Here is a 22,906-nt window from a genome sequence, read left to right on the forward strand (position 1 = left end):
GTAGGATGTTTAGGAGCATGTGGCCTCTACCAGTGGATGCCAGTAGCACCACCCCCTCCAGTTGTCACAGCGGAAAAACGTCTCCGAACATTGCCGATGTTCCCTGTGGGGCAAAATTGCCCCCAGTCGAGAACCATGGCTTTAAAGCCTCTTGCTTAGTGCGTGGCATGTAGAGTGTTCTTCGGAGTTTGAGGCATAGGAGATGCTTGATAAAAGTGTGCATGCGTGAATGAATGTTGGTGTTGCTGGAGTACTGGAAGGGTGCTAGCTCCCTCCGTAGAAGTCACGTGCAGGAGGTTCCTTGGTGAGACTCTCGTGGCACTCAGGTAGCTGAATTCTTTGGGGCTGGCTACCAAGAGGAGCCCTCCCTCCCCATCCTGAGTTTCACTTCCATTGCACAGCAGCACCCATGAAGTGTCAGAGTAGCTATTACTGTATATCCTTGATTCCAAGATGCCTATTTTTCTCATGTTTCATTATTTCTGAAATCAGAATGGATTATAAAGTTGAAGGGTACATTTTTTTAATTCTTCCCCAAATGCTGGCCTTGACACACACTTGATGGCATCTTTGAAATTAAGGAATGAGGTATTTCTGTGTATGTCTCGGCTTTGCAACTAGATTGGAACCTCTTTCTGGGCAGAGGCTGTCTTACCTGGCCATTTTTTCCAGTACTCAGCACAGTGCCTCAAACACACAGTCTCAATCGTTTGAGCAGCCTGCACTTCCCAGTGTTCTGTGCTGATGCCCCTAAACTGCCTTTCACGTGGTTTTTGGACCTTTACACAGCTCAGGACAAAAACCAGTGCAGTCTCTCACAGGTTGGTACCAGCAGTGTTTTTTTCACGGTCCCTGTTTTGCCCTTGCTGCAGTGTGTTTGAGTGGTTATTTGACTGCTTTACTATATTTTGCTTACTGTAAAGATGAGTGAGTACACAGTACAAACTAGTTTTCTAACACTGGTGATAAGAAACCTATGTCTCAAACTTTTTACAGGAGGGTTGTATCATAAGTGCTTGTAAGTTATTTGAATTATACTATAGGATGGCACAAAAGAGAAAAGTAGTGTGGCTGATTTCATCAGTCATTCAGTGCATACTGACCTGAAATGTGCTTGAAATGGGAGGTGTGAATCAGCCAAGATGTAAGTTCCATGAGGACAGGGTTTTGCTTACTGCTCTCTCTTCAGCATCCTGAAAGAGTGCTTTGAACATAGTAAGCACACAAATAATTATGGAATATTGATTGCTTTCCTTTATTTGGACTCAGTTCCTGCAAGTGTCTCAGAGTGTAAGCATCTCATTGTCCTGTGATTGTGGTGTTTAATTACATGGATTTTTTCATACAAGAAGGACCTTAAACGCAAGCCAACTACTTAATCTGGTAGAAACAGCCATCTGTTCTGACATCAGTGACACAACTGGCTGTGTAGGACTTACTGGTAGAGCTCCATGTGGTGTCTGAGAAATTTTCATGGATGATTTCAAGTGACTTTAGAAACTAACCAACAGATTCCTCTCTTAAAATGGAACTCCACCATCACCACCTAAACAGATGAAAATCATTAGGCATGCAAAAAGCGTTGACATCAGTTGTACGTTAGGTGGGCTTAAGCGGATCAAGGGACTGCAGTGTTTACCTTTGAAGAGCTAGAACTATATCACCAGAGACTGGGTTTCAAAGGTGATACCTAATTAGAAATTTTGTGGCTTGTGGTGCTGAGTACAGGATCCCACTGATCTCCTGTTTGACTTTCTCATGTATGGTTTTGTGTAGAAAAGAAGGGGACTGCCTTTGGTAGGTTCTAGGTAAATATTTGTTGATAGATTAACCTCAGATTTAACATGATGAAAGTGATGAAGGTCTCTCCTGGAAAAGAGCTGGATATTTCTTCGTTCATGGTTCTACTCAGCCCATACTTTGTGCCTTTGACTGGTTGGTCAGTTTTCTCCCTTGCCCCTTTGATTCCCGATTGAATATTCATGCTTTAGTAAAGAATGGAAACATTATCATTTTGTAGTGACCTTAATCTGATTTGCAAGTGTTCTACAACTCAAACCCATTTAAAGAAAGGCAGCAGGCCCCACGATAAGAAATCTCAAAAAGAAGAGTGAAAATGTTCCCTCTTTAGCCTAGTGTAATTATTTTTGCTGTTTGGTTGCATAGGCAGGCTGCCAAAAGAGAGGGGTACAAATTAATTAACCAACTGTTTGCAGAGATATGGCCATGTCATTACTGATAAGCATAGATGTAAGTAAGGCAGTGTGTCGGCTGTTTTTCTAAAATGTGGGAGGACAGAAACATGTTACCTCAAATAAAATAGACCAAATGCTTAGTGGGGGGAAAAGTATAGTTTCTGTTAGTTTCCATTTATTAGCACATGTATTTCTTTTTCCTTATTGTTCTAAGTGCTTCCTAATGTGCTGAATGGCGGGAGAAAGTGTGGATTGTCGTGTTAGTCTTTTAAAAATATAGCTGAATGCTTTGTACCTCAATTGAACATATTTGGATTCCACCCCCGCCAACTAAAATCATTTCCATTATAACTTTTATACATCATACTTTAGAGTAATTGGGATTTATTAAGCCAGTTGTGAATTTTAAGTAGTAGTATGTATAAAGAATGTATGTGAATAGTTTTGCCCAGACAAGTGTCTTAAACAATTTTCATAATGTAAGCAGCTGTGTCAATTCTGTAAGGACTGACACTTTGTGTTTCTCATTTATTCTTCCCCAGAGGTGACACTACTAGGACCCCTAGTTAATATCTGTTGGAGGAAGGACTGAAGCTCTGTGACCAGTGACATGTCATTGCATGCTGGTTAAGGGACTAGGATCTGGAATCAACTAGATTTAACCTTTAACCCCAGCCCCACCTCTTGCCAGCTGTGTGATCTTGGGCCAGTTACTTAATCCTTCCATGCCTGTTTTCTCATTTGTAAACTTGGGCTAATAATAGTACCTGTACCACAGGGTTGTTGTGAGGATTTTGTAACATAAAGCATGTAAAGTACTTACCATCTTGTCTGGCCCAGTAAGTTCTCCATAAACATTTGACAAGGTGGCTATTGTTATTATATTGTATTTTAAACATTTGCCTGACCTTTTACTTTAGAAGCTCTCTAGAAAACAAACACACAAGCTACTGGGGAGAAATGGGTGTTGAACTTTGAGGCATCACTCTGAACTGTGGCTGCGCAGGGTGTTATCTGCAAACCACATCTGTTTGCATATGGTTTTGGTAAGTGAGCTTTGAGTTCTTTGTTCAGGTATGTTGACCAGTTTCCTCTGGAAGGACAAGGAGTGAAACTACAAAGTCTGAAGAAGCAAAACTGAGATAAGAGAATGCATAAAACTTTCTTGTGAAAGTATTGCCCATTAGGTCAGAAATGAGCTAACAGTCAAAACAAACTTGAAATACTTTAATGTTTCCCAGTAGTAATAAACTGCACCTCATCTGTTTAAACAGAACAAACCTTTGTAACATTACCAGAGATTGGGAATAGAAGTAATTAACCAGCAGTCAACCCTCCCTGCACCGCCCCCCCCCGCCCGGTGTTCCCTTATAAATCTATCCCTGCCCAACTCTGACCAGAAAAAGCAGCTGTACAAGTGAATTTCGTGCATGAAAGAGAGGCCTAACGGAAAGGATTACAGAACCAAAAAACTATGATATTCAGACAAGTTGGTGTTGGGACCAAAAGAACAATTCACACTTCAGGGACCTAGTCTGACCTATTCCCAGCTGTCTCCTAGGTCTGACCAAGCGCTTTCAAATAGGAGGCACTTGAGTATTTATGGAATGAGTGGAGGTGTGAACGAATGTGATTGATTTGTTTTCACAGGCATCAATGTGAACATTAAATTGAACATTAAATTGACGTCTGCAAGAGTGCAACAGAATCTTTTAAGACAGAGGAAAGATTTATCTTTATTTTCATTGTAACTTCTCTTTAAATAAAGCTGCCTTTGGGGAAGCTTTAATTCACTTGCATGTAGGCAATGAGTAATCTCAGACATTTATGCATGGTTCTTATCATTCTTGGAACCGTATTTTTAATTCCTGGGTGACTTTGAATTATTGGTATTTAGTATACATGCCTTGCCTCCCCCCCCCCCCATGTAGAGGAAGTAATGTTTTAGGACTTGATTTATAAAGCATTTCTTTAAAACTTGGGGAGAGTCTTCAAGATGATGGCTTCCTTGGTATCTTCTTGGAAATCTCAGAGGCACCTAGATTTAAGATGTCCCCAGTGTATATTCCTCATACTCTGACCTGGCATTCTTCCAGGATTCCTTCTCAGAGACTGGTACCACCCATCCATCCTGTTCTGCAAGACAGGAAGCTTGGCATCATTCTCTGCACCACCCTTGTATCCAGGCCATTACCAAGTCATGTCAGCAGTTCCTTCTAAATATTTGTGAATCATTTCTATGCCATCTCACTGTGATCTCCAAGTCTAAGCTACGCTGTGTCTCTCACCTGTACTATTGCAAATGCAAATGACTGGCCTTCTCGCTTTTACTTTTTTTTTTTAAATTTATTTTTGGCTGTGTTGGGTCTTCGTTTCTGTGCGAGGGCTTTCTCCAGTTGCGGCGAGCGGGGGCCACTCTTCATCGCGGTGCGTGGGCCTCTCACTGTCGCGGCCTCTCCCGTTGCGGAGCACAGGCTCCAGACGCGCAGGCTCAGTAGTTGTGGCTCACGGGCCCAGTTGCTCCGCGGCATGTGGGATCTTTCCAGACCAGGGCTCGAACCCGTGTCCCCTGCATTGGCAGGCAGATTCTTAACCACTGCGCCACCAGGGAAGTCCTCACTTTTACTTTTGAACCACGAATTTCCCTTCTCCATTCCACAGTCTGAGTAGGGTTGAAAATAATAAAGAATCTGATAATGTTATCCTCCATTAAAATACTTGCAGTAAGCATTTCCTATTGGTGGAGTAAGGACTTCCCAAAATCTTCTCTGTAAAAACAGTGAGAACACTGGCAAGAATTGACAAAATTAACTTTTTCAGAGTTCTAAAAATTAAAGGCTTGCAGGATTTATGGAGCATTTATACAAGAAAAATAACTGAATCTCTGTAAATAAATACAGCAAACTCTGTGGTGTTTTAACTCACTGTGTGTTAATGCTGCTGCACCCCACCCCCAACTCCACAGTAACTTTGAAAACCTACAAACCTCACAACTACGGTAGCCGTGAAAACCAGTAGCTTAGAAGCCATCAGAGTGGAAAGAATGGGTTTGGGAGCTTCCCTAAAGCCATATGCCCAGAAAATTGTCACTGTTAGAACTGTCTAGTAGCTCCCTAAAAAGCTCCATTCTCAGCACTTGTCTGTATCAGAGCTCACTCTGTGCCCTATCCCTAGGGTGTTTGTTTTAAAAAAAAAAAATTAGTGGCAATTATTGTACATTGCAGTTGTTTGAGGTGGTGATATCAGTTGAGGCTGACAAGAGGCTGACCAAAAAACTAAATAGAAAACACTGGGAAATGAGATGTCAATTGGGGTTTTTAAAGAGCTCCAACATTTTCAAGATTCCTGGGAATCTAGAAAAACAAGTGCATTAAATTAGCTATACTTCAATTTAAGAAGAAGAAAAAAAAGAAAACAGTGTGTGTGTATAGGGCTGTCCACATGCCTAGGAATGACCTGAGAAAACCCTAATCTCTCACCTCTGGCTGACTTTGAGGTTCTATGCAAGCAGGAAGTGAAGGCTAAGGCAGAGTTGTAAATTGCTTGCTAGAGCATTGAAGACATGTCCCAACATATGCACAGAGCCCCTTGGCAAAGCCTGGGAGACTTATTGGTTCAAGATATTTAAGGAAATCCCTGTCCAATAATTAGCTAACCAAGCATGCACATAACAAAGAATACAGACTTTATACAATTAGACCAGGTAACTCACTAAACAAACCAAAAGGGCAGGTGGATCTCATTTGTAGAATTGCCACATTACATTGTCTGTATTGTCTAGTTTTCAACAAAAAATTATAAGGCAGAGAAACAGCAAAATAACAGCCCACATGCTGGGGGAAAAAAGCACAAAATGGAGCCATATCAAAGCAAAGCATTTCTAAAATCCTGTTGAAATTAAGTTGGTCTTTCTCAAACTACATTGTCTGAAGTTAAGATGTTAATTGTAATCCCCAGGGCAACTACTAAGAAAATAACTTGTGGGGGGGAGAGTAAAAGAAAAAAAGGGGAATTAAAAAGGTATATTAGAATCTATTAATTTAACACAAAAGGATGCCGTAATAGAATAGAGGAACAAAAAAAGACATAAAACATGTATTAAACAAGTAGCAAAATCACAGACATAAATCCTACCTTATCAGTAATTACGTTAAATGTAAGTAGAATAAACACTAATCAGCAGGCAGAAATTGGCAGAATGAATTTTAAAAAATCACGATTCAGTGTTATGCTGTCAACAAGAGACACACTTCAGATTCAAAGTTGGAAGTATGTTGAAAGTTAATAGAAAATATAACATGCAAACAGTAGTCAAAAGAGAGCTAGTCTAGCTGTACAAATATCAGACAAAACAGACTTTTTAAAGTCATTAATGATAGAGGAGGATATTTTATAATCATGAAGGAGTCAGTCCATCAGAAAGAAATAACAGTTACAAAGATATATGTACCTAACAAGAGAGCTTCAAAATATATGAAGCAAAAAACTTACACTGTGAAAGGAGAAATGGACAATTCAACAGTAATAGTTGGAGATTTCAATAACTCACTTTAAAGAATGGATACGACAGCTAGGCAGAAGATCAGCACGGATGTCAAAGACTTGAAAAACCAATTAGACACAACCAACAGCGGAATATTCATGCTTTTCAAGCGCACGTGGAGTATTCTCAGAATAATATGTTAGGCCACAATAAAATAAGCCTAACTAAATGTAGAAGTACTGAAATCATACAAGTACAAATTACATTCTCTAACCACAATGGAGAAAATTAGAAATCAACAACCAAAGGAAATTTGGGAAATTAACAAGCTTGTGAAAATTAAAGAACATTCCTAAATAAGCAGTGGGTCAAAGAAGAAATCACAAGAGAAATTATACTTTGAAATTAATGAAAATGAAACAGAGCACACCAAAACTTAACATACTGCAGCTGAAGCAGTACTTAAGGGAAAATTTATAGCTGTAAATAGTTATATTGAAAAGTAAGAATGATCTCAAATCAATAACCTAACCTTCCTCACTAACAAACTAGAAAAAGAAGAGCAAACTAAACACAAAGCAAGCAGAAGGAAGAAAATAATAAATTAGATGAACTAGGTAGTAGAAAAACAAAGCAAAAAAATCAGTGAAACCAAAAGTTGATACTTGACAACATTAGAGTGCTTTGATTTTGATAAAATTGACAAACCTTTAGCTAGACCTGACCACATCACTCATATCACTGAAATCAGGAATTAAATAGGGTAATATCACTACCGACCTGACAGATACAGGGTTATAAAGGAATACTGTGAATGACTGTATGCCTACACATTGAATAACCTAGATGAAATGGACAAATTCCAAGAAAGATACTGCCAACTTTAAACTGCAAACTTTAAAATTTCCCACAAAAGAAAGCCCAGGCCTAGATGGCTTCACTGGTGCATTTTACTAAATGTATAAAGAAGTAGGACCCACCCAACACAAACTTTTCTAAAAAATAGAAACTCATCCTGTGAGGCCAGTACCAAAACCAAAGACATCACAGTAACTGAAAACTACAGACTAATATACTCAATATACATGATATAGTATATATTTATTATATTCTATAATAGGCAAATACTAAATACACATTTGAGCAATGTACAGTTGAGCAAATATGTTCAATATGCCGTTGATGGATGGATTGGAAAAAAGTCTGGATAATATATGAATAATTTCTCCAATATTGGTCACATTATTCAAGTTTCAGTCCAGATTATATGATGTTCTGTTTTCAGCACTTCTCAAACATGTATATAAATCACCTGGGAATCTTGATAAAATGCAGATTCTGATTTGCTAGGTCTGGGTTGGGTCCTGAAACTCTGTAATTCTAACCAGGTTCTCAATGATACAGAAACAATTGGCCTGTGGACCGTACTTCAAGTAGTGAGGCTTTATCTTGAGGATGAATATAGAGTTCAGTGTACCTTCTTTTTCATTGTGACCATTAATATAGAAGATCTAAAGAGCATTTCCCCTCTGACTTGAGGAATCTGAAACAAACTCAAGACAGTTATTACACTTCAATTTTCTATTAAAAGCTCTGAATCTTCTGCGGCATGCTTTGGGTAAGGTATTTAGAGACTTTACAAATATGAGATAATTATAACATCTCTTTAAGGACGTTATGAAAGATACAGCTCTCTAGTTTGCTACATTCATCATAGCCACATGGCTGTTGGATAATACTCAGGTATACCATAAAGCAAATAACTTGCTTAACATGCTATGCCAGCTGAAGGCTAGCCATGTGATTTTGGTTTTCATGTGTTCATTACAAATATATAGAAAGACAGTTGATTTTTCTGTGTTGATCTTGTGTACAGACTGAATGTTTGTGTCCCGTCGTCCCCCTGCCCCCCGCAAATTCATATGTTGAAACCTAATCGCCAGTGTGATGATTTTTGGAGGTGGGGCCTTTGGGAAGTGGTTAGATCATGAAGGTGGAGCTCTCATGAATGGGATTAGTGCCCTTGTGAAAGAGGCTGCAGAGAGCTCCCTCTCCCCTTAAGCTCAATGTGGAGGACACCATGAAAAGACGAGACTGAACCAGGAAGCAGGCTCTCACCAGACACTCAGTGTGCTGGTGCCTTAATCTTGGATTCCCAGCTCCCAGAACTGTGAGAAATAAATGTTTGTTGTTTATAAGCTACCCAGTCTATGGTATTTTGTTATAGCAGCCCAAACAGACTAAGTACATTTTGTATCCTGTGATATTGCTAAGCTGGTAAATTTGGGGAGGTTTTTTGTAGGTTCTTTGTGGTTTTCTCCACAGGCCATCAAGTCATCTGCAGATGGAGAAAGTTTATTTCTTCCTTTCGAATCTGTATGCCTTTTATTTCCTTTTCTTGCCTGATTTCTCTGGCTAGAACTTCAGTGCTTTGCTAAGAGTGGGTATCCTTGCCTTGTTCCTGACCTTAGGAGGAAAGCATGCAGCCTTTCTCCATTAAGTATGATGTTAATTGTAGGGTTTTTGGTAAATGTTCTTTATCAAGTTAAGGAAATCCCCTTTATTCCAAGTTCTCTGGATTTTTAAAAAAAAATCATACATATTTTTTCTGCACAACTATTACGGTAGTATGATTTTTCTTCTTTAGCTTGTTCATATCACGTATTACATTGGTTATGGGTTATTTGAAGTGTCTAGTTTCCAAGTGTTTGGAAATTTTCTAGTATCTTTCTGTTACTGGTTTCTAATTTGATTTCATTGTGGTCAGAGAAAATACTTGGTATGATTTCATTTCTTTTAAATTTGTTGAGCTTGATTTTCTGGGCTAGGGTATGGTCTATATAAAGCTAACCACTTAAAAATATAAAGCTAGGTGAGTAGGCAATACCATTCCATAGTTAATGCTGTTTTTAGTTGTATGAGAGCCGTGGGTTTTCCGCATACAAGATATCTGGCAGATGTGGTGTTGCGTATTGACTGCCTTTTGAAGAAAAGAAAGTATTCTTAACTGAGTCATGAGTTTATAACCGTAACCTTAACAATAATAATGATAATAATAATATTAACACTACTCTTTATTAAGTCTTTACATATACTCTGCTTACTGTGTTTAGGCAGACAGAACTAAGCATTTTACATGAATTATCTCATTCAATCCAACAATCTCCTGACATAGATACCATTGTTTTCACCATTTTTCAAACGCAGGAACTGGATGTCTAGAGGTAAGTACCTCTCTTGAGGTTATAATACCAGCTAAGTGGTAAACTCTCTTATAGCCCATATCTTATCATAGTCTACAAGCTTAGCTGAATGGTAGTGATGCAGGTAAGATTCCCTAAGCATTTTGGAAGGTGCCTCTAGTTTCTGTTTGAAAGGTCAGAATTTGCTGACAGTATTTTGAGTAGCTAAAGGTACACGTGAGGTAGCCTGTCATGTATGTCACCTTTGTAACCCTACCTGGCCTTCCCTAACTCAGGTTCCCTAGGATTTTGATATTTGCTTCCTCTCTTCTTTGCCAGGTAGTATATCTCATTTTCAGTACAATTAGTGACAACAGTAGCACTTATGACTTGTCTTTGGAGGGTCACTATAAGGTTGGCCACTTTTAGATAGTGATTAATAACTGTTAGACAGGACTGCTTTCTAATCTCTAACTCTTTGGTCCTCTGGTGTTTGGTTGGTTGCTTTTTAACTGGAAACATCTTTTTTTTTTTTTTTTTTTAAATGTAATTTTATTGACTGCTTTAGTTCAGACAGGGTCCCAAACTACATACATTTTGGCAGGTTGTTGATTGGCCTTTTTTTGTGTCTGGTTGGTTCATCATCTAATGTCTTATGATCAAAGGAAAGTCCAGTTCCCTTTAATTATTGGAACAGAGAATATGAATTTGGGAGAAGTGTGTGCGGAAGGTAGAAATATAATTCTGTTTTATCTTTTCCCAGTTGAGATGTTAAAGCTCACTTAAGAGCAGTTTAAAACTTTTTTATTATATCATTGATACTCCTTTTGATTACCCAGAATTGACAGTTACCATTTGAAATAAATTTGGGACTGACTATAGTAAAAGTCAGTTACGTGCAGACCAGCCTTCCAAGTTGGTCCATCAGGTTACTTCGAAGTGTTTCCGACACTAGTGGAGCTGAGAGTCCTAGTATCTGAGGAAACCTCTGCGTAGCAGTGAGAGCAGACAGTCCAGAGGTAGCATCAGAAGTCTGCTGTTCGATAGGATGCCTTGACTGACTTTGATTAAACAAGGCGGGAGGGGCTGGGAGTGCGCTGAGCAATGGTGAGGCTCTTGTGAGGTGGTGAGGAGCACGTACGTGGGAGTAGCCTACCTTCACATCTCAGCTCCTCCATGTGCTGGCTCTGTGACTTAAGGCAGGTAATCTTGTTCCTCACTTGCTTTATCTGTAAAGTGGGGACAGCGACCCTGAAAGGTGGGTGGTGTTATGAAGAGCAAATGAGTTAATACTTAGCACTGGACCTGGAACATAGGAAGTGCTCAGTAATTGCAAACTTTTATTGTTTTTGTTATATGTATTGCTTCTCAGGTGGTGGTGTTGCTGTTGTGATTTTTGTTCACTGATGTATACCCGGTACCTAGAATCGTGTCTAGGCATAGTAGACTTTTGATACATGAATGAATGATATACACAGAGTACTTGCCATGAGACCTGACATACAGTGAGTACTTAATACATTGAGTGTACAAGAGGTGGTGGCTGTAGACCAGCAAAAGATTAGAAGCAGTGGCCAGTGTAACCCTAACTGACAGTGAAAATGGAAATAATTATAATCCTAATGGGTAAGACAGACCTAGTACATGCTCTGTGCCAGACATAGTTCTAAGAGCTTTATTTATACTAACTCATCTCATCCTCATAACTACACATTAAGGTAGCTACTATTATCGTGTCCATTTTACAAATGAGGGTGCTGAAGCTGAGGAACTTGCCCGAGTTACTGCTCCTAGTGAGTGATGGCATTGGAAGTTGAACTCAGGAAGTCCAATCCAGAGGCCTTTCTCAAATTCTTTTGTTGAGAACCTACTGTGTGCTAGGCACTGTGCTGCACAGACATGGCCTCTGCCCTCATGGAGTTTATATCTTAGGGCGATAGCCAAAACACAAATTACAAATAACTAATGAGTGAAGAGAAAGTACTGCCTGAAGAGATAGGGTCCTGCTTTAAACTGAGCGGTCAGGCAAGGTCTTTCAGTGGAATGTAAGCCGTGATCTGGAACCAGCCAGACAAAGCATTCTGTACAGGGGGAGCAGAATTAGCAAAGGGCCTGAGGTGGGAAAGTGGTTGGCCTGTGTGCGTAACTGTCGAGGAGATGGAATTCTGGCATGGATGAGGAGTGGCTGTGTCTTATGGTTGCGGAGATCAGGCAGGGTCTTCTAAGCACTGATTTTCATTGTGACTGCATTGGAGTACTCTACATGGTAAACTAAGGGTTTAATCAGACTAGGTGACATTTATGATTTAAAAACATCACTGTTTTTATTTTTTAATTTTTAAAATAGATTTATTTATTTATTTATTTTTGGCTGTGTTGGGTCTCTGTTGCTGCGCGTGGGCTTTTCATTGCGGTGGCTTCTCTTGTTGCGGAGCATGGGCTCTAGGCGTGTGGGCTTCAGTAGTTGTGGCTCGCAGGCTCTAGAGCGCAGGCTCAGTAGTTGTGGCGCACGGGCTTAGTTGCTCCGTGGCATGTGGGATCTTCTCGGACCAGGGATCGAACCTGTGTCCCCTGCCTTAGCAGGCGGATTCTTAACCACTGTGCCCCCAGGGAACTCCCTAAAAAATCACTGTTTAAATGTGTATGGGTGGGGGAGTTGGAATAGGCGGAGGGGAGAATAGCCACTATTTAGGTCGAAGACCAGAGGACAGTGATCTGGAAGATGATAAAAAATGGCTCATGTTTACAAAGTACTTTGCATTGTTCTAAACATTTTACATCTGTTCATTAGTTCTTCCTACAACCAGTGAGGTAGGTACTGTCACTTTTCCCATTTATAGATGAGGAAACTGAGGTAAAGGCTGCCAAGCGGCAAGGCTGGGATTTGAATGCAGCCAGTGTGGTTCTAGCGGCTGTGCCTTTAACTGCCAGGCTCTATTGCCTTAGCAAGCTAAGTTCTTCCATCTGTGTGTCTCCCATCATCCATTAGCTGGCCACATTAGCTACAGTGAGCAAGGAACAAACTGCAGCCCATCTTTGGCTTTCTTCCCTCTCCCTCACCCCCGATCCATGGTCTCCCCAGCTCTTTGCAGAGCTCTCCAGAGCATGTCTTCAGTCTTGTCTCTCCCTCTTCATCTCATAGGCACTTCCTGTCTCACTCTGACTTTTGCATCAGACCTTGGGGACCACCCCCCTACCCCCTTACCTCGGTAGATCCACACTCATGCCAGAGTGACCTTTTGTATCATGTGGCTTCCTTCCTTAAAACTGGGGGTTCTCCCAGGCTTGCAGGGTAGAGCTTAAACTCCGAAACTTGAGCCTTGACCCTCTGCAGGGGGAGCACCAGCAAGTCTCGTCCGCCTCTCGCCTGCCTTTCATTGCTTACAGGGAGGAGTGTGTGGTCAGCAGCAGGGGCAGAGACCACTTGAAAGTTAAGCTCACATTGTAAAATAGTCAGTTGCCATTTGGTGTATATATCGATCTTCTGCGACTTTAATCAGTGAGAACTGGGGCCCTTGCAGCAGAACGTGTCTAGTGTGTGTATATTGTGTGTTTTTGTTTATTTTGCTAACACTGAGTGTTCACTATGTGTTCAGCATGGAATGCTCTCCACGGAGTAGTTCATTTCATCCTCACAACAGCACTGTGAAATGTAGGTCCTGTTCTCTGTATTTTACAGATGAGGAAACTGAAGTTAATAATTTAACTGTGTTCACATAGCTAGTAAGAGAAAGATTAGGGACTTGAATCTCAGTAGTCTGACTCCAGAACTGTTCTTAGTTACTGCACTGCACACACTAGCAAAAGAGAATTGGCCAGTGTGCACATTTGAGAAGCAGACCCTGCAACACAAATTTTACCAGAAACCGCCCCCAGGAATGGGATCATGTGTTCAAGGGAAACCTTCTCACCCTTGAACTTTTATCTCACTGGATACCCAGTTCTAGTGGGTGACTGTATGTCATTACATGACATAAAGGCACAATTATACCCTTGACTTACGGTGGCACCACAGGGACTTCATCTAATACTTTAGTTACTCTCCACCCAATAACATTAGTACATCCATTTGCTGCTTCCTGTGCATCAAGTTAGGCATCGTTAGGCACTGTCACTAGAGCAGAAAACAAGACAGATGTGGAACTTAGTCTAGCGGGAGGAGATTAAGGCTCACACAGTTAGATGGATAGTTACAAACGGGGCATGGTGCTGTGTGGCAAGGCTAAGTCAGTGCTCTGAGAGCAGATAACAGGGCCCTGACTAGCCAAGTCTCCAAGGGAGCGACACTGAAGCTGAGACCAAATGAAGTAAAGTAACAAGCCAGGTCAAGATCTGGAGGAAGGGAGTTCAAACAGAGGGAACAGCAAGCACCATGGTGCTGTGACAGGAGAGAGCATGGTGTGCATCAGGGACAAAATGAAGGCCAGAGGGGCCAGGTGCAGGGTGCCAGCGGGGAGAGAGCCTTGTCAGGGGTCTTAGTTTTTATCCTAAGAGCAACTGGAAGCTACGGGAGAGTTCCAGATGTCAGTCACTACTTCACAGTCACACAGTCCTGAGCTCACTTCTCAGACTCTGTGCTAGGCAAGGCAAGGAGCCTGCTGTCAGACAGGGCTACAGAGGCATCCACTTATCAATTACCATTCAAAAATCATAAGTCAGTGAGTGAAGGGGTGGTCGCTCTGGTCGAATGGCGGGGATTCCAGAAAGAAGAGAGAAGAGCTTTCTGTGCTGTAGGAACAGTTGTGTCCAAAAGGTAGGATTGCAGAGAACAGGGCAGGTTCTGAGAAGACCCACACAGTCTTGAGCCTAGAGCAGGTTGACTCAGCCTGGAGAGATGGGAGGAGAAAAGAGTGCTAGGGCCTTGCTTACAGAGAGGTAGGTCAGGGGTCCAAGTACCACTTTGAAGCCAGCAGAGGTCTTCAAGGAGAGGAATGGCTTTATTACTTTGTAGGTTGGTGGCTTTGGTAGCAGAGTGGAGGAGGCTGAAGAGGGAAGCAACTCAGACCCTATTAGGAGCTCTGTACCGGTGTGTGGAGGCCACCAGGCTCTGACCGTGGGCACTGGCAGTGGGAGCAGCATGGAGGAGGCAGATTCTGACAGTTTCTGGGAGAATGTTGGGAAATGCCTGGGCTTTTGAGCCCAGCAGACCTGGGTTCAAATCTTGACTCTGCCACTCACTAGCTTGTGAGATCTCCGTGTCTGTGTGCCTTAGTTTCCTGAGCAATACAGTGGGCGTGCATGACTCCTACCTCACAGGCTGTTGGGGGACATTGATTGAGCACTTCCTGGGGCCTTCTAAGGCTTTGCGTGTATTAGCTCTCTTACTCTTTCTACCCTGGGAGGTGCCTGGTGAATTAGATACTGTGATCGTCCACATTTGACACATGAAGAGACTGAAGTTCAAAGAGGTTATAGAACTTGCCCAAGATCACATTGGATTCGGAGTGCTGGGGGGTGGCCCACACTGTTAGCTACTCTGCTTAAAATACCTGTGACAGAGAATAACTAACTGGGGAGGAGCTGGAGACAGCCCTTTGAAGAGATGACAGCTGAGCTGAGACCTGATGTGTGAGAATGCACCAGGCATCTTGTGAAGAGCAAGGGCAGAGCCTGGCCGAGAAAAAGCTTTCCGAGGAGAGAATGGAGATCAGTGTGCCTGGAGCAGAGTGAGCCAAGGAGAGGGGGGCAGGGACTCGGGGGACAGGGAGTGGAGGGCGGAGGGTAGACCTCTGGTGTATCCCATAACCTTGGGGGTTATGGTAGAGGCTGGGATTTTATGGAATTTTATTCCGAGAGGAGTGGCAAGTCACTTGGGAAATTTTAACGGTATTTACGTGATCTGTTGGAGGATTTCGAAGAATCACTCTGGCAGTCGTGTGGAAGGGATTGTCGACCATGTGGGAGACTTCCTTCCACAGTCCATGGGAAAGGTGCTGGTGACAGGCTTTACAGTGGTGGGCTGGACAGTGGAGAGAAGTGGACAGAGGTGTTAGAGGAGAGCTGATCGGACCTGCTGGTGGCCTGGGTGTGATGAGGGAAAGAAGAGTCAGGGGTGTTGTGTGGGTTTTTAGTTTGAGAAGATGAGCAGGGTCATTTACCCAAAAGGGGGAAGATTTTGGGGGGCAGGGAACAGGGCAGGGTGGAAGGCAAAGCTCTCTTGGACGTGCTTGTTTGATTTGAGATGTATGAAAGACATCCAGATGGCAGTGTCTAATAGGGAGGGAGTTGGATTTGTGAGTCTAGACAGAGCTCGGGAGCCGTCTGGGCTAGAGATAGAAATGTGGGAGTCGTTGGCATGTAGAAGTTTGGGTGCGTGGGAGAAGGGAGACGCACAGGGTACTGCAAAGGTGAAATGCTTTGCTACGGTGCTCAAGTTTTGTTGTTGGGCACAGGCCTCAAAATGGGGATGGCAGCACCAAAGTAACTGTTCAGGACTGGCTTTGGCCAGAGAGCCTTCAGTCTGCACGGGACTGTGAAGGTTCTGCACACATGTGCTCATGTGTCCATGTGCTTAAACCCAGTCCTTCCTACCCTGCTGGCCTGGGGTCTCCAAAGTACATGCCGGCCTCGATGTGGGTGCCGGGTCACTCACTGATTGGAAGATTGGGGTGACCTGAAACCTGAGAAAGATTTAGGGCTTACACACGATAAAATCCATTCTTTCAAATTAGGTCAGAGTCCATGGGGTCAAGTACAGTTTTAAAACTTTCATTGTATTTCATATAATGGTTTAAGTTGTATACTTAAAGACAATTTTGTAAACTTTTTTTTTAACTCAATAGGAACTCATGTTAACTCGATAGGAACTCTGTTTTCTGTCATAAATGAAGCTTTTCCCTTCTTGCATTTGGGCAAGTTCCATGTGTTAATTTGTAGATGGGCTGATTGTGAACTTACACTTTGAAAGTATTCAGAGACATACATACTGTCGCTCGCAAAAATTATTTCATTTTCTCTGTTACCACAACATTCCACACGCTGTTCCTGTTGCTAAGGCCTCTGGAATGTCCTAATGCAGAAAAAGGATATAGAACTCCTTTTTTCCCCCCAAAGAAGACATTTTATTTAAATTATTTTGTATCCTTTAGCTTAGGTCCAAATATGGGTATCTGAAAGTAAAGAATTCAGAAAGCTAAAATTAAAGTTGCTTTAGGTTCTCTGAAGAGGAACTTGATTTCATAGGGTAGCATGAAGTGCGTTTAAGTGTACCATGTTTCTTTCCACAGGGATTGTGTGTGTGTGTGTGTGTGTGTGTGTGTTTGTGTGGGCACGCATGGAATTGAGGTCACAGATGGTGCAAACCTCAGTTTGAGTCCTGGTTGTATTTTTTTGCTGGGTGAAATTAGACAAGTTCTTGTCTCCATCGGTAAAATGAGGATTATATTGAAGGATAAACCTTATGAAAAGTGCTTAGCTGAGAACCTGGCACAGAGTGGTCTCAGAAAATGCCAACTGTTTATCATATGATTATCATCTTTATTGTCATCAATTGCAAATAACTATAAGTTATTGAGGAAATTGAACCTTTTACAGAAGTATAAATTCTTGGTCCCCCACAGAATGACCCCTACTCACTTAGTTTTATTAGTATTTCTGAGTCTCACAAAAGGATCAAAGGAATCAGAACAAAAAAAGAACAGTTTTCTACATAAACATCATTGTGGCCAATTAAATTCTTATTATTTGAAAGGATTGATACAGTTTTTTATTTTTTACAATTGGCTTATTTATAAAGGGGTGGGAAGCTAGTCCCCAGCAGTATCTGGTATCTGGCAAAGTGACATATTTTAAACAGCATCGCTTGAAATAGAGTGCTGTGAGGAATCACACAAACCAGGCACATTGCCGAGGCCTAAGTCTAAACTGAGACCACTTAATTTAATACTTTAACTACTGTTTAACTAATAAAACTGATCAAGTTGATTTCATTAATGAAACTGTTGATTTGATATTTATAGGCATTTCATACTTTTCAGCTGTAAGTTATGAATGTTTTGCCATTTCTGTAATTCATACTTAATTGTCCTGTATCAGAGTGATTTAGCATAGGGATATATGGAACTTAAGGTAAACTACTTTAAATTTTTATTTTTAAAACTGAGATGTTGGGAGTTCCCTGACGGTCCGGTGGTTAAGACTCTGCGCTTCCAACGCAGGGGGCGCGGGTTCAATCCCTGATTGGGGAACTGAGATCCTACGTGCCACGGGACATGGCCAAAAAAAGAAAAAGAGAAAAGGAAATGTCATGTCAAACTGTAGCCATTGAAAATGGCTTATTACGTGTTGATCATTGCATGGATATAACCTTTCCCCTTCTCCCACATGCACTATTTTTAACTCAATGTGGGCATGCTTTCAAGGAAAATAGCACATTGTTTGGCTCTTATTTTTCATGAAATTGTTAAGCTTAGTCACAGAAGTCATCAGTCTGTTAGAACCTTCTTCTGTTATCTTATCAGTTTATGCCGTCAAAGGTGTTCAGCCCTGACATTCAACTTGTTGGAGTTGGAATCTGGAAGGAATTTCTAGAAATCATATTCCTTTGGTCTTCAAGGGACCAAATTCAAGCCATTGTTATGAGTCAGAATCAAATCTCAGCTACTGACTTAGACAAAGTAGTTCACCTTTCTGTGAATCGGTTTCCTCCTCTCTAGAGCAGGGTTATAATGGTATCTACCTAAGTAGTTGTGAGGATGAAATGAGATCATAGCACGTAGAACCTGCTCAGTGCTGCTGCTGCATCCCAGAATCGTGTTGGTCCCTGGTATATTTCAGATTCACAGCTAGCTATCTGTGCAGTTCAGTGTAATAGAAACTGTTTAAGAAAATCTGACCTATAGCCGTGTGTAGATATTAGATCAGTAATTTGACATTTTAGAGATTATCATCACTTTACATCACCTCGGGGCATTTTCTGTTTCCTTTAAAACCACCAAGCCCACCCAAGCTGGAGAAAGTGTGAAATTAAATCTTACAGGAAAGAAAGCAGATGCTAATCAGCTTTTTGGATCTTTTTTCCCCCTTTAAACTTGGTATTTGGTCTACTAAAATATTTGCCTAATTGAAATGTGCTTATTATCCGTTCATTGCAGATGTTCTAAATAGTGCTTATAGTGTAAAATGCCAACTCTGAAATATTTAAAAGATTTAGATTCTGGATTTGAACTGTTACCTCTGTTCCCTAGGTTGTTACTAATAATTAATTGTCCACAGTTAGGACTTTTTAGTTAACCCTATATTACCAGGTATCAAGTTACTGTACTTTGTTTTCATGTATATGCAGATAGTCTAGTTTTACATTTGTATTTTAATTAAGTTAACTTCTTAGTATAAAAAAATCCAACTTGTATCTTGCCCTATTCTGGTAACTGAACTGAGATTAATGTATGAAATGTTGTGCTTAGGTACTGAGGTTCTTTCTGTCCAGTGGCATCAGTGTGTAAGCAAAGGACTAGAGGTTAGTTGTGACCTGAAGAAAAAAAAGTACGAAAATCATTTTCTTTGTATTACTTGCTGACAAAACCAGCAGTTTTACTCTTCAGTGAAACCTCTGCTTCCTTTCTTAACGGTTCCATAGAACTCAGAGACCAGATGGCTGGAATAGAATGCATAGTTAACCAAACAAAACCATTAGATGGTACAGCTTTGTGAATTGCTAGGCATTTTATGTGGTTGCAGATTCTTCCTCATAACCCTTGGTAGAGTTCATCTAAAGTTGCTTCATTGTGTGAATGTATTCATTGTTCGCATTTTAAAAGATTTGTCTGGTTTACCTCATACTAATGATTTCTTGTGCATTTTATTTTAACCCTTTATAATGGTGTTTCTGTAAGCCTGATTTGATTTCTCCGTTTTAATAATCATGGTGTGTCACATAAGTTACTTTTAAACTGGAACAACTTTTATCCTGTGTACTTTATCATAAGGCAGCTCCTTTAGAAAGTGTTGCCACCCCAGATGGTTTCATATTAACAGGAACCACATGAGTGAGTGATGCTCTCTTTCTTTATTGCAGACATGCCAATATTTGGTCTCTGTCCAGCCCACGATGATTTCTACTTGGTGGTGTGTAACGACTGTAATCAGGTTGTCAAACCGCAGGCATTTCAATCACATTATGGTAAGTGCTTAACCATTTAAAAATCATTATTAGAGGGTAAAAGGTAGAGCAGTATTAAACTGAAGACCAGTGACAGCATGGGTAGGCTATAATACCCCTCCCCCTGTCAGGAAGTAGGTTTTCTAATTCATTGAATGGGTTAATGCCTATCAGATGTTGGGTATTTTCTGAATTTTCTTGAAAGGGATGTGCATTTTCTGATTTTTATTAAAATTAGACAGGGAAAAAATATATTTTATAAAATCTTTGTTGAAATATTGCATCAGTGTAGTAGAAGGTTTGTTTCCTTCTAGATCCCACGGTTGTGAATTTAGTGGTTGGTAAAATTATATATACACACACAGAGTATAGAGACATGGCTTTTTTAAAGGAAATGTGATTTTGAAATGTCCAAGTTCAGTAGTTCTGAATCTATCTTGATGTTGTAATTTGTGAACGTGATGAAGCTATGCTATCTTGCCCCATCAAAATGCGCATGTACTTAGAATGAAGCATTGTGACTTCAGGAGTTTCATGAACCTCTGAGCTGTCCCTGGTCTTTTAGGCTCCAAGCCTGTTGTTATCTGATGTCAGTCATGTGAGAATCCAAATAAGCTTGTTTTTCCATTGTCATAATGCTGCCTAAAGTGTTTCAAAAAAATTCTGATCATAAAACTTAATTTTATATCCAGTTAGATTCAGTAACAACTCGAAAGTATTTGAGTGCTCACCTTGTTTCAGGCATTGGGGATGTGGTATCATTCCTACCTCCGTGGAGTTTAAAATCTAGCTGGAGAGAAAGGCAAAACTAACAAGACACATTTTTTTAAATAACTGCAAGTTGTTTTGTCATTGTCCTCACGACTACAAATGCAAGCTTGAGACAGGGAAGAACAACAGGGTCTTTCTGTAATAGCGTGTTCAAGCAAAGCCTCTAAGGAGGTGACCCTGGTGACCTGAGCCCTAAGTGATGAGAGGGAGCCACCCATGCGGCGATCTGGAATGAAAGCATTTGATACAGAGGGGAGAGCCGGTGCCCAGACTTGAAGAAGGCTAGTGAAGTTGGTGAGGGAAGTAGAGACTTGGAAAGTCAGACCTTTTGGACCAGGACCCTGTTCATGTACAGGCTTGTAGGCCAGAGGAAGAAGCCGCTTGGGGGCATTGGAAAGTTTATGTAAGGGAGTAACACAAGACCATCTCACTGGTTGACTTGCTGACTGTAGATTGTGGGAGAAGGGTGGAAGCAGGGAGAATGGTTTAGAGGTAAAGATGATAATAGACTAAGGCTAAGTGGGGGAGAAGAGCTGGGGACACAGCCTAGCTAGCTTTGAACCTACAGGGCATTCTGTCGGGCTGGATGCAGTTGTTGTAAGAGTCACACTGTCATAATCAACATCCCACCTCTTCCCCCAAGGAATCTTTTATGTAATCATAAAAAGTTCTTTGAGTTTGTGGTTCTCAGTGAGGCCTGGGAGTAGGCACCAGAGTGAGTACAAAGCTGAATAAGATATTGTCTCCTTGCTTAAGACTCTAAGTGGCTAGTATCGGAAAAGGCAGTTAGTCAGTTGCCAAGTATTTTGGAGTTAAGGATTCTGAAGCCAGACTAGACTGGATTTAAATCTAAACTTGCAAGAACCATAGGTTAGTTCTTTGTCTTGAGCAAGTTTTCCAACCTTGGCTTCCTTTGTTATAATGTGGGGACAGTAATAGCAGCCTCACTGGTTTCCAGAGAGGATGAAATGAAACAGCATGGTGAAGCCCCGCATGCAGTGCCTGACAGTTGATAGGTATGAGAGAGAGAAAAGGGTACAGCCGTAGATACAGGAAGATGTGGCGAAAGTTGTAAAACAGTCCAAGTTCTTAAGAATAAGGAGGAGCACAGATTGCTTCTTGCACAGTAACTCAGAGCAGGCTTCTTAAAGGAAATAGCCTTCACATTAGGCTATTCGGAAGAGCAGAATGGATTGTTTTTCCCATGTGCAATTTTTTTCCCGTCAATTTTTAGGTGTGTAATACATACATGTCCATTGTGGAAAATGCAGAAAATACTTAAAAAATAAATCAACTATAATACCCTAAAATTGGAAGTGTTTTGATGGGGATGGACAGGGCTGCCACGTACAGCTGCACAGCTTGTGCACTGAACAGCCATGTTTGGTGGCTCCAGGTTGGCAGCAGGGATGATGGGAGCAAGTGCAGAGGCAGGAAATTCCAGGCTGTCTGGAATGTACTCCACGGAGTCTCCATTGGCCGGAGTTGGTGTACCCACGTGTGGAAAAGCTGTGTGCAAAGGCAGGCTGGGGCTGCTCAGAGAGACTCAGTGCCATCAGACACCCCTGGCCTTGATATGTCGGTGGGGACCTGTTGCAGGTTTTTTAGCGCCTGAGTGATGTGACTTAGTGATGCTCTAGAGAATGGGCAAAGTGGATTAGAAAGGAGTGTGAAAACAGCTGCTGTTTGTACCAAGGCCCACTTAAAGGTGTTACCTCTTCCAGGACTTCCTGAGGCAGAAGGGGGCCCTCTTGGTCCCCTCTTCCAGAAGCACTTCACTCAGTTACATACAGCACGTTTCATGGAGATGATTTTCTTTCTCTTCCTCTGTCTCAGTCATAGAATGTGTATTGGGGGCAGGGTGTGGGTGAGGGGAGGGAGTGTCTTAAAAATCATATTTCTGCTCTTTCTATCTACCAATATGTAGCATACACAGTGTCTTCTAATAAGGTACTTGTTCAATGACAAAGCAATTGTGGTAACTTCCAAAGTAGAAGAAGGTGTGTTGTGAATGCAGGATTTACATACATAATCCAATGCCTTTTGTCGCCAGGCAGGAAATGCAACTGATAAAGGCCCCTGGTCCCTCTAGTGGCAAGGGAAATTTAAAGCTGTAAGAAAGAAGAGAGTCTGGCAGAAAGATGAGGGCCAGGTGCTGCTGAGAGAGGGATTCAGC

The 22,906-nt window shown here is 41.4% G+C and overlaps 1 protein-coding gene across 5 annotated transcripts in view; it reads left to right on the forward strand.

The window, feature by feature from the left end:
- The window catches only part of ATXN7 (ataxin 7), a 127,309-nt gene that overhangs the window by 59,826 nt on the left and 44,577 nt on the right, over positions 1–22,906 (forward strand). For all 5 annotated transcript variants that reach the window (XM_061197099.1, XM_061197104.1, XM_061197103.1 and 2 more), the window contains one exon: positions 19,876–19,980. In XM_061197099.1, coding sequence (XP_061053082.1) covers positions 19,876–19,980 — 105 coding nt within the window. The remainder of the gene's footprint in view (positions 1–19,875; positions 19,981–22,906) is intronic.

This window comes from Eubalaena glacialis, chromosome 7 (genome assembly GCF_028564815.1).
Source record: "Eubalaena glacialis isolate mEubGla1 chromosome 7, mEubGla1.1.hap2.+ XY, whole genome shotgun sequence".
NCBI lineage: Eukaryota > Metazoa > Chordata > Mammalia > Artiodactyla > Balaenidae > Eubalaena > Eubalaena glacialis.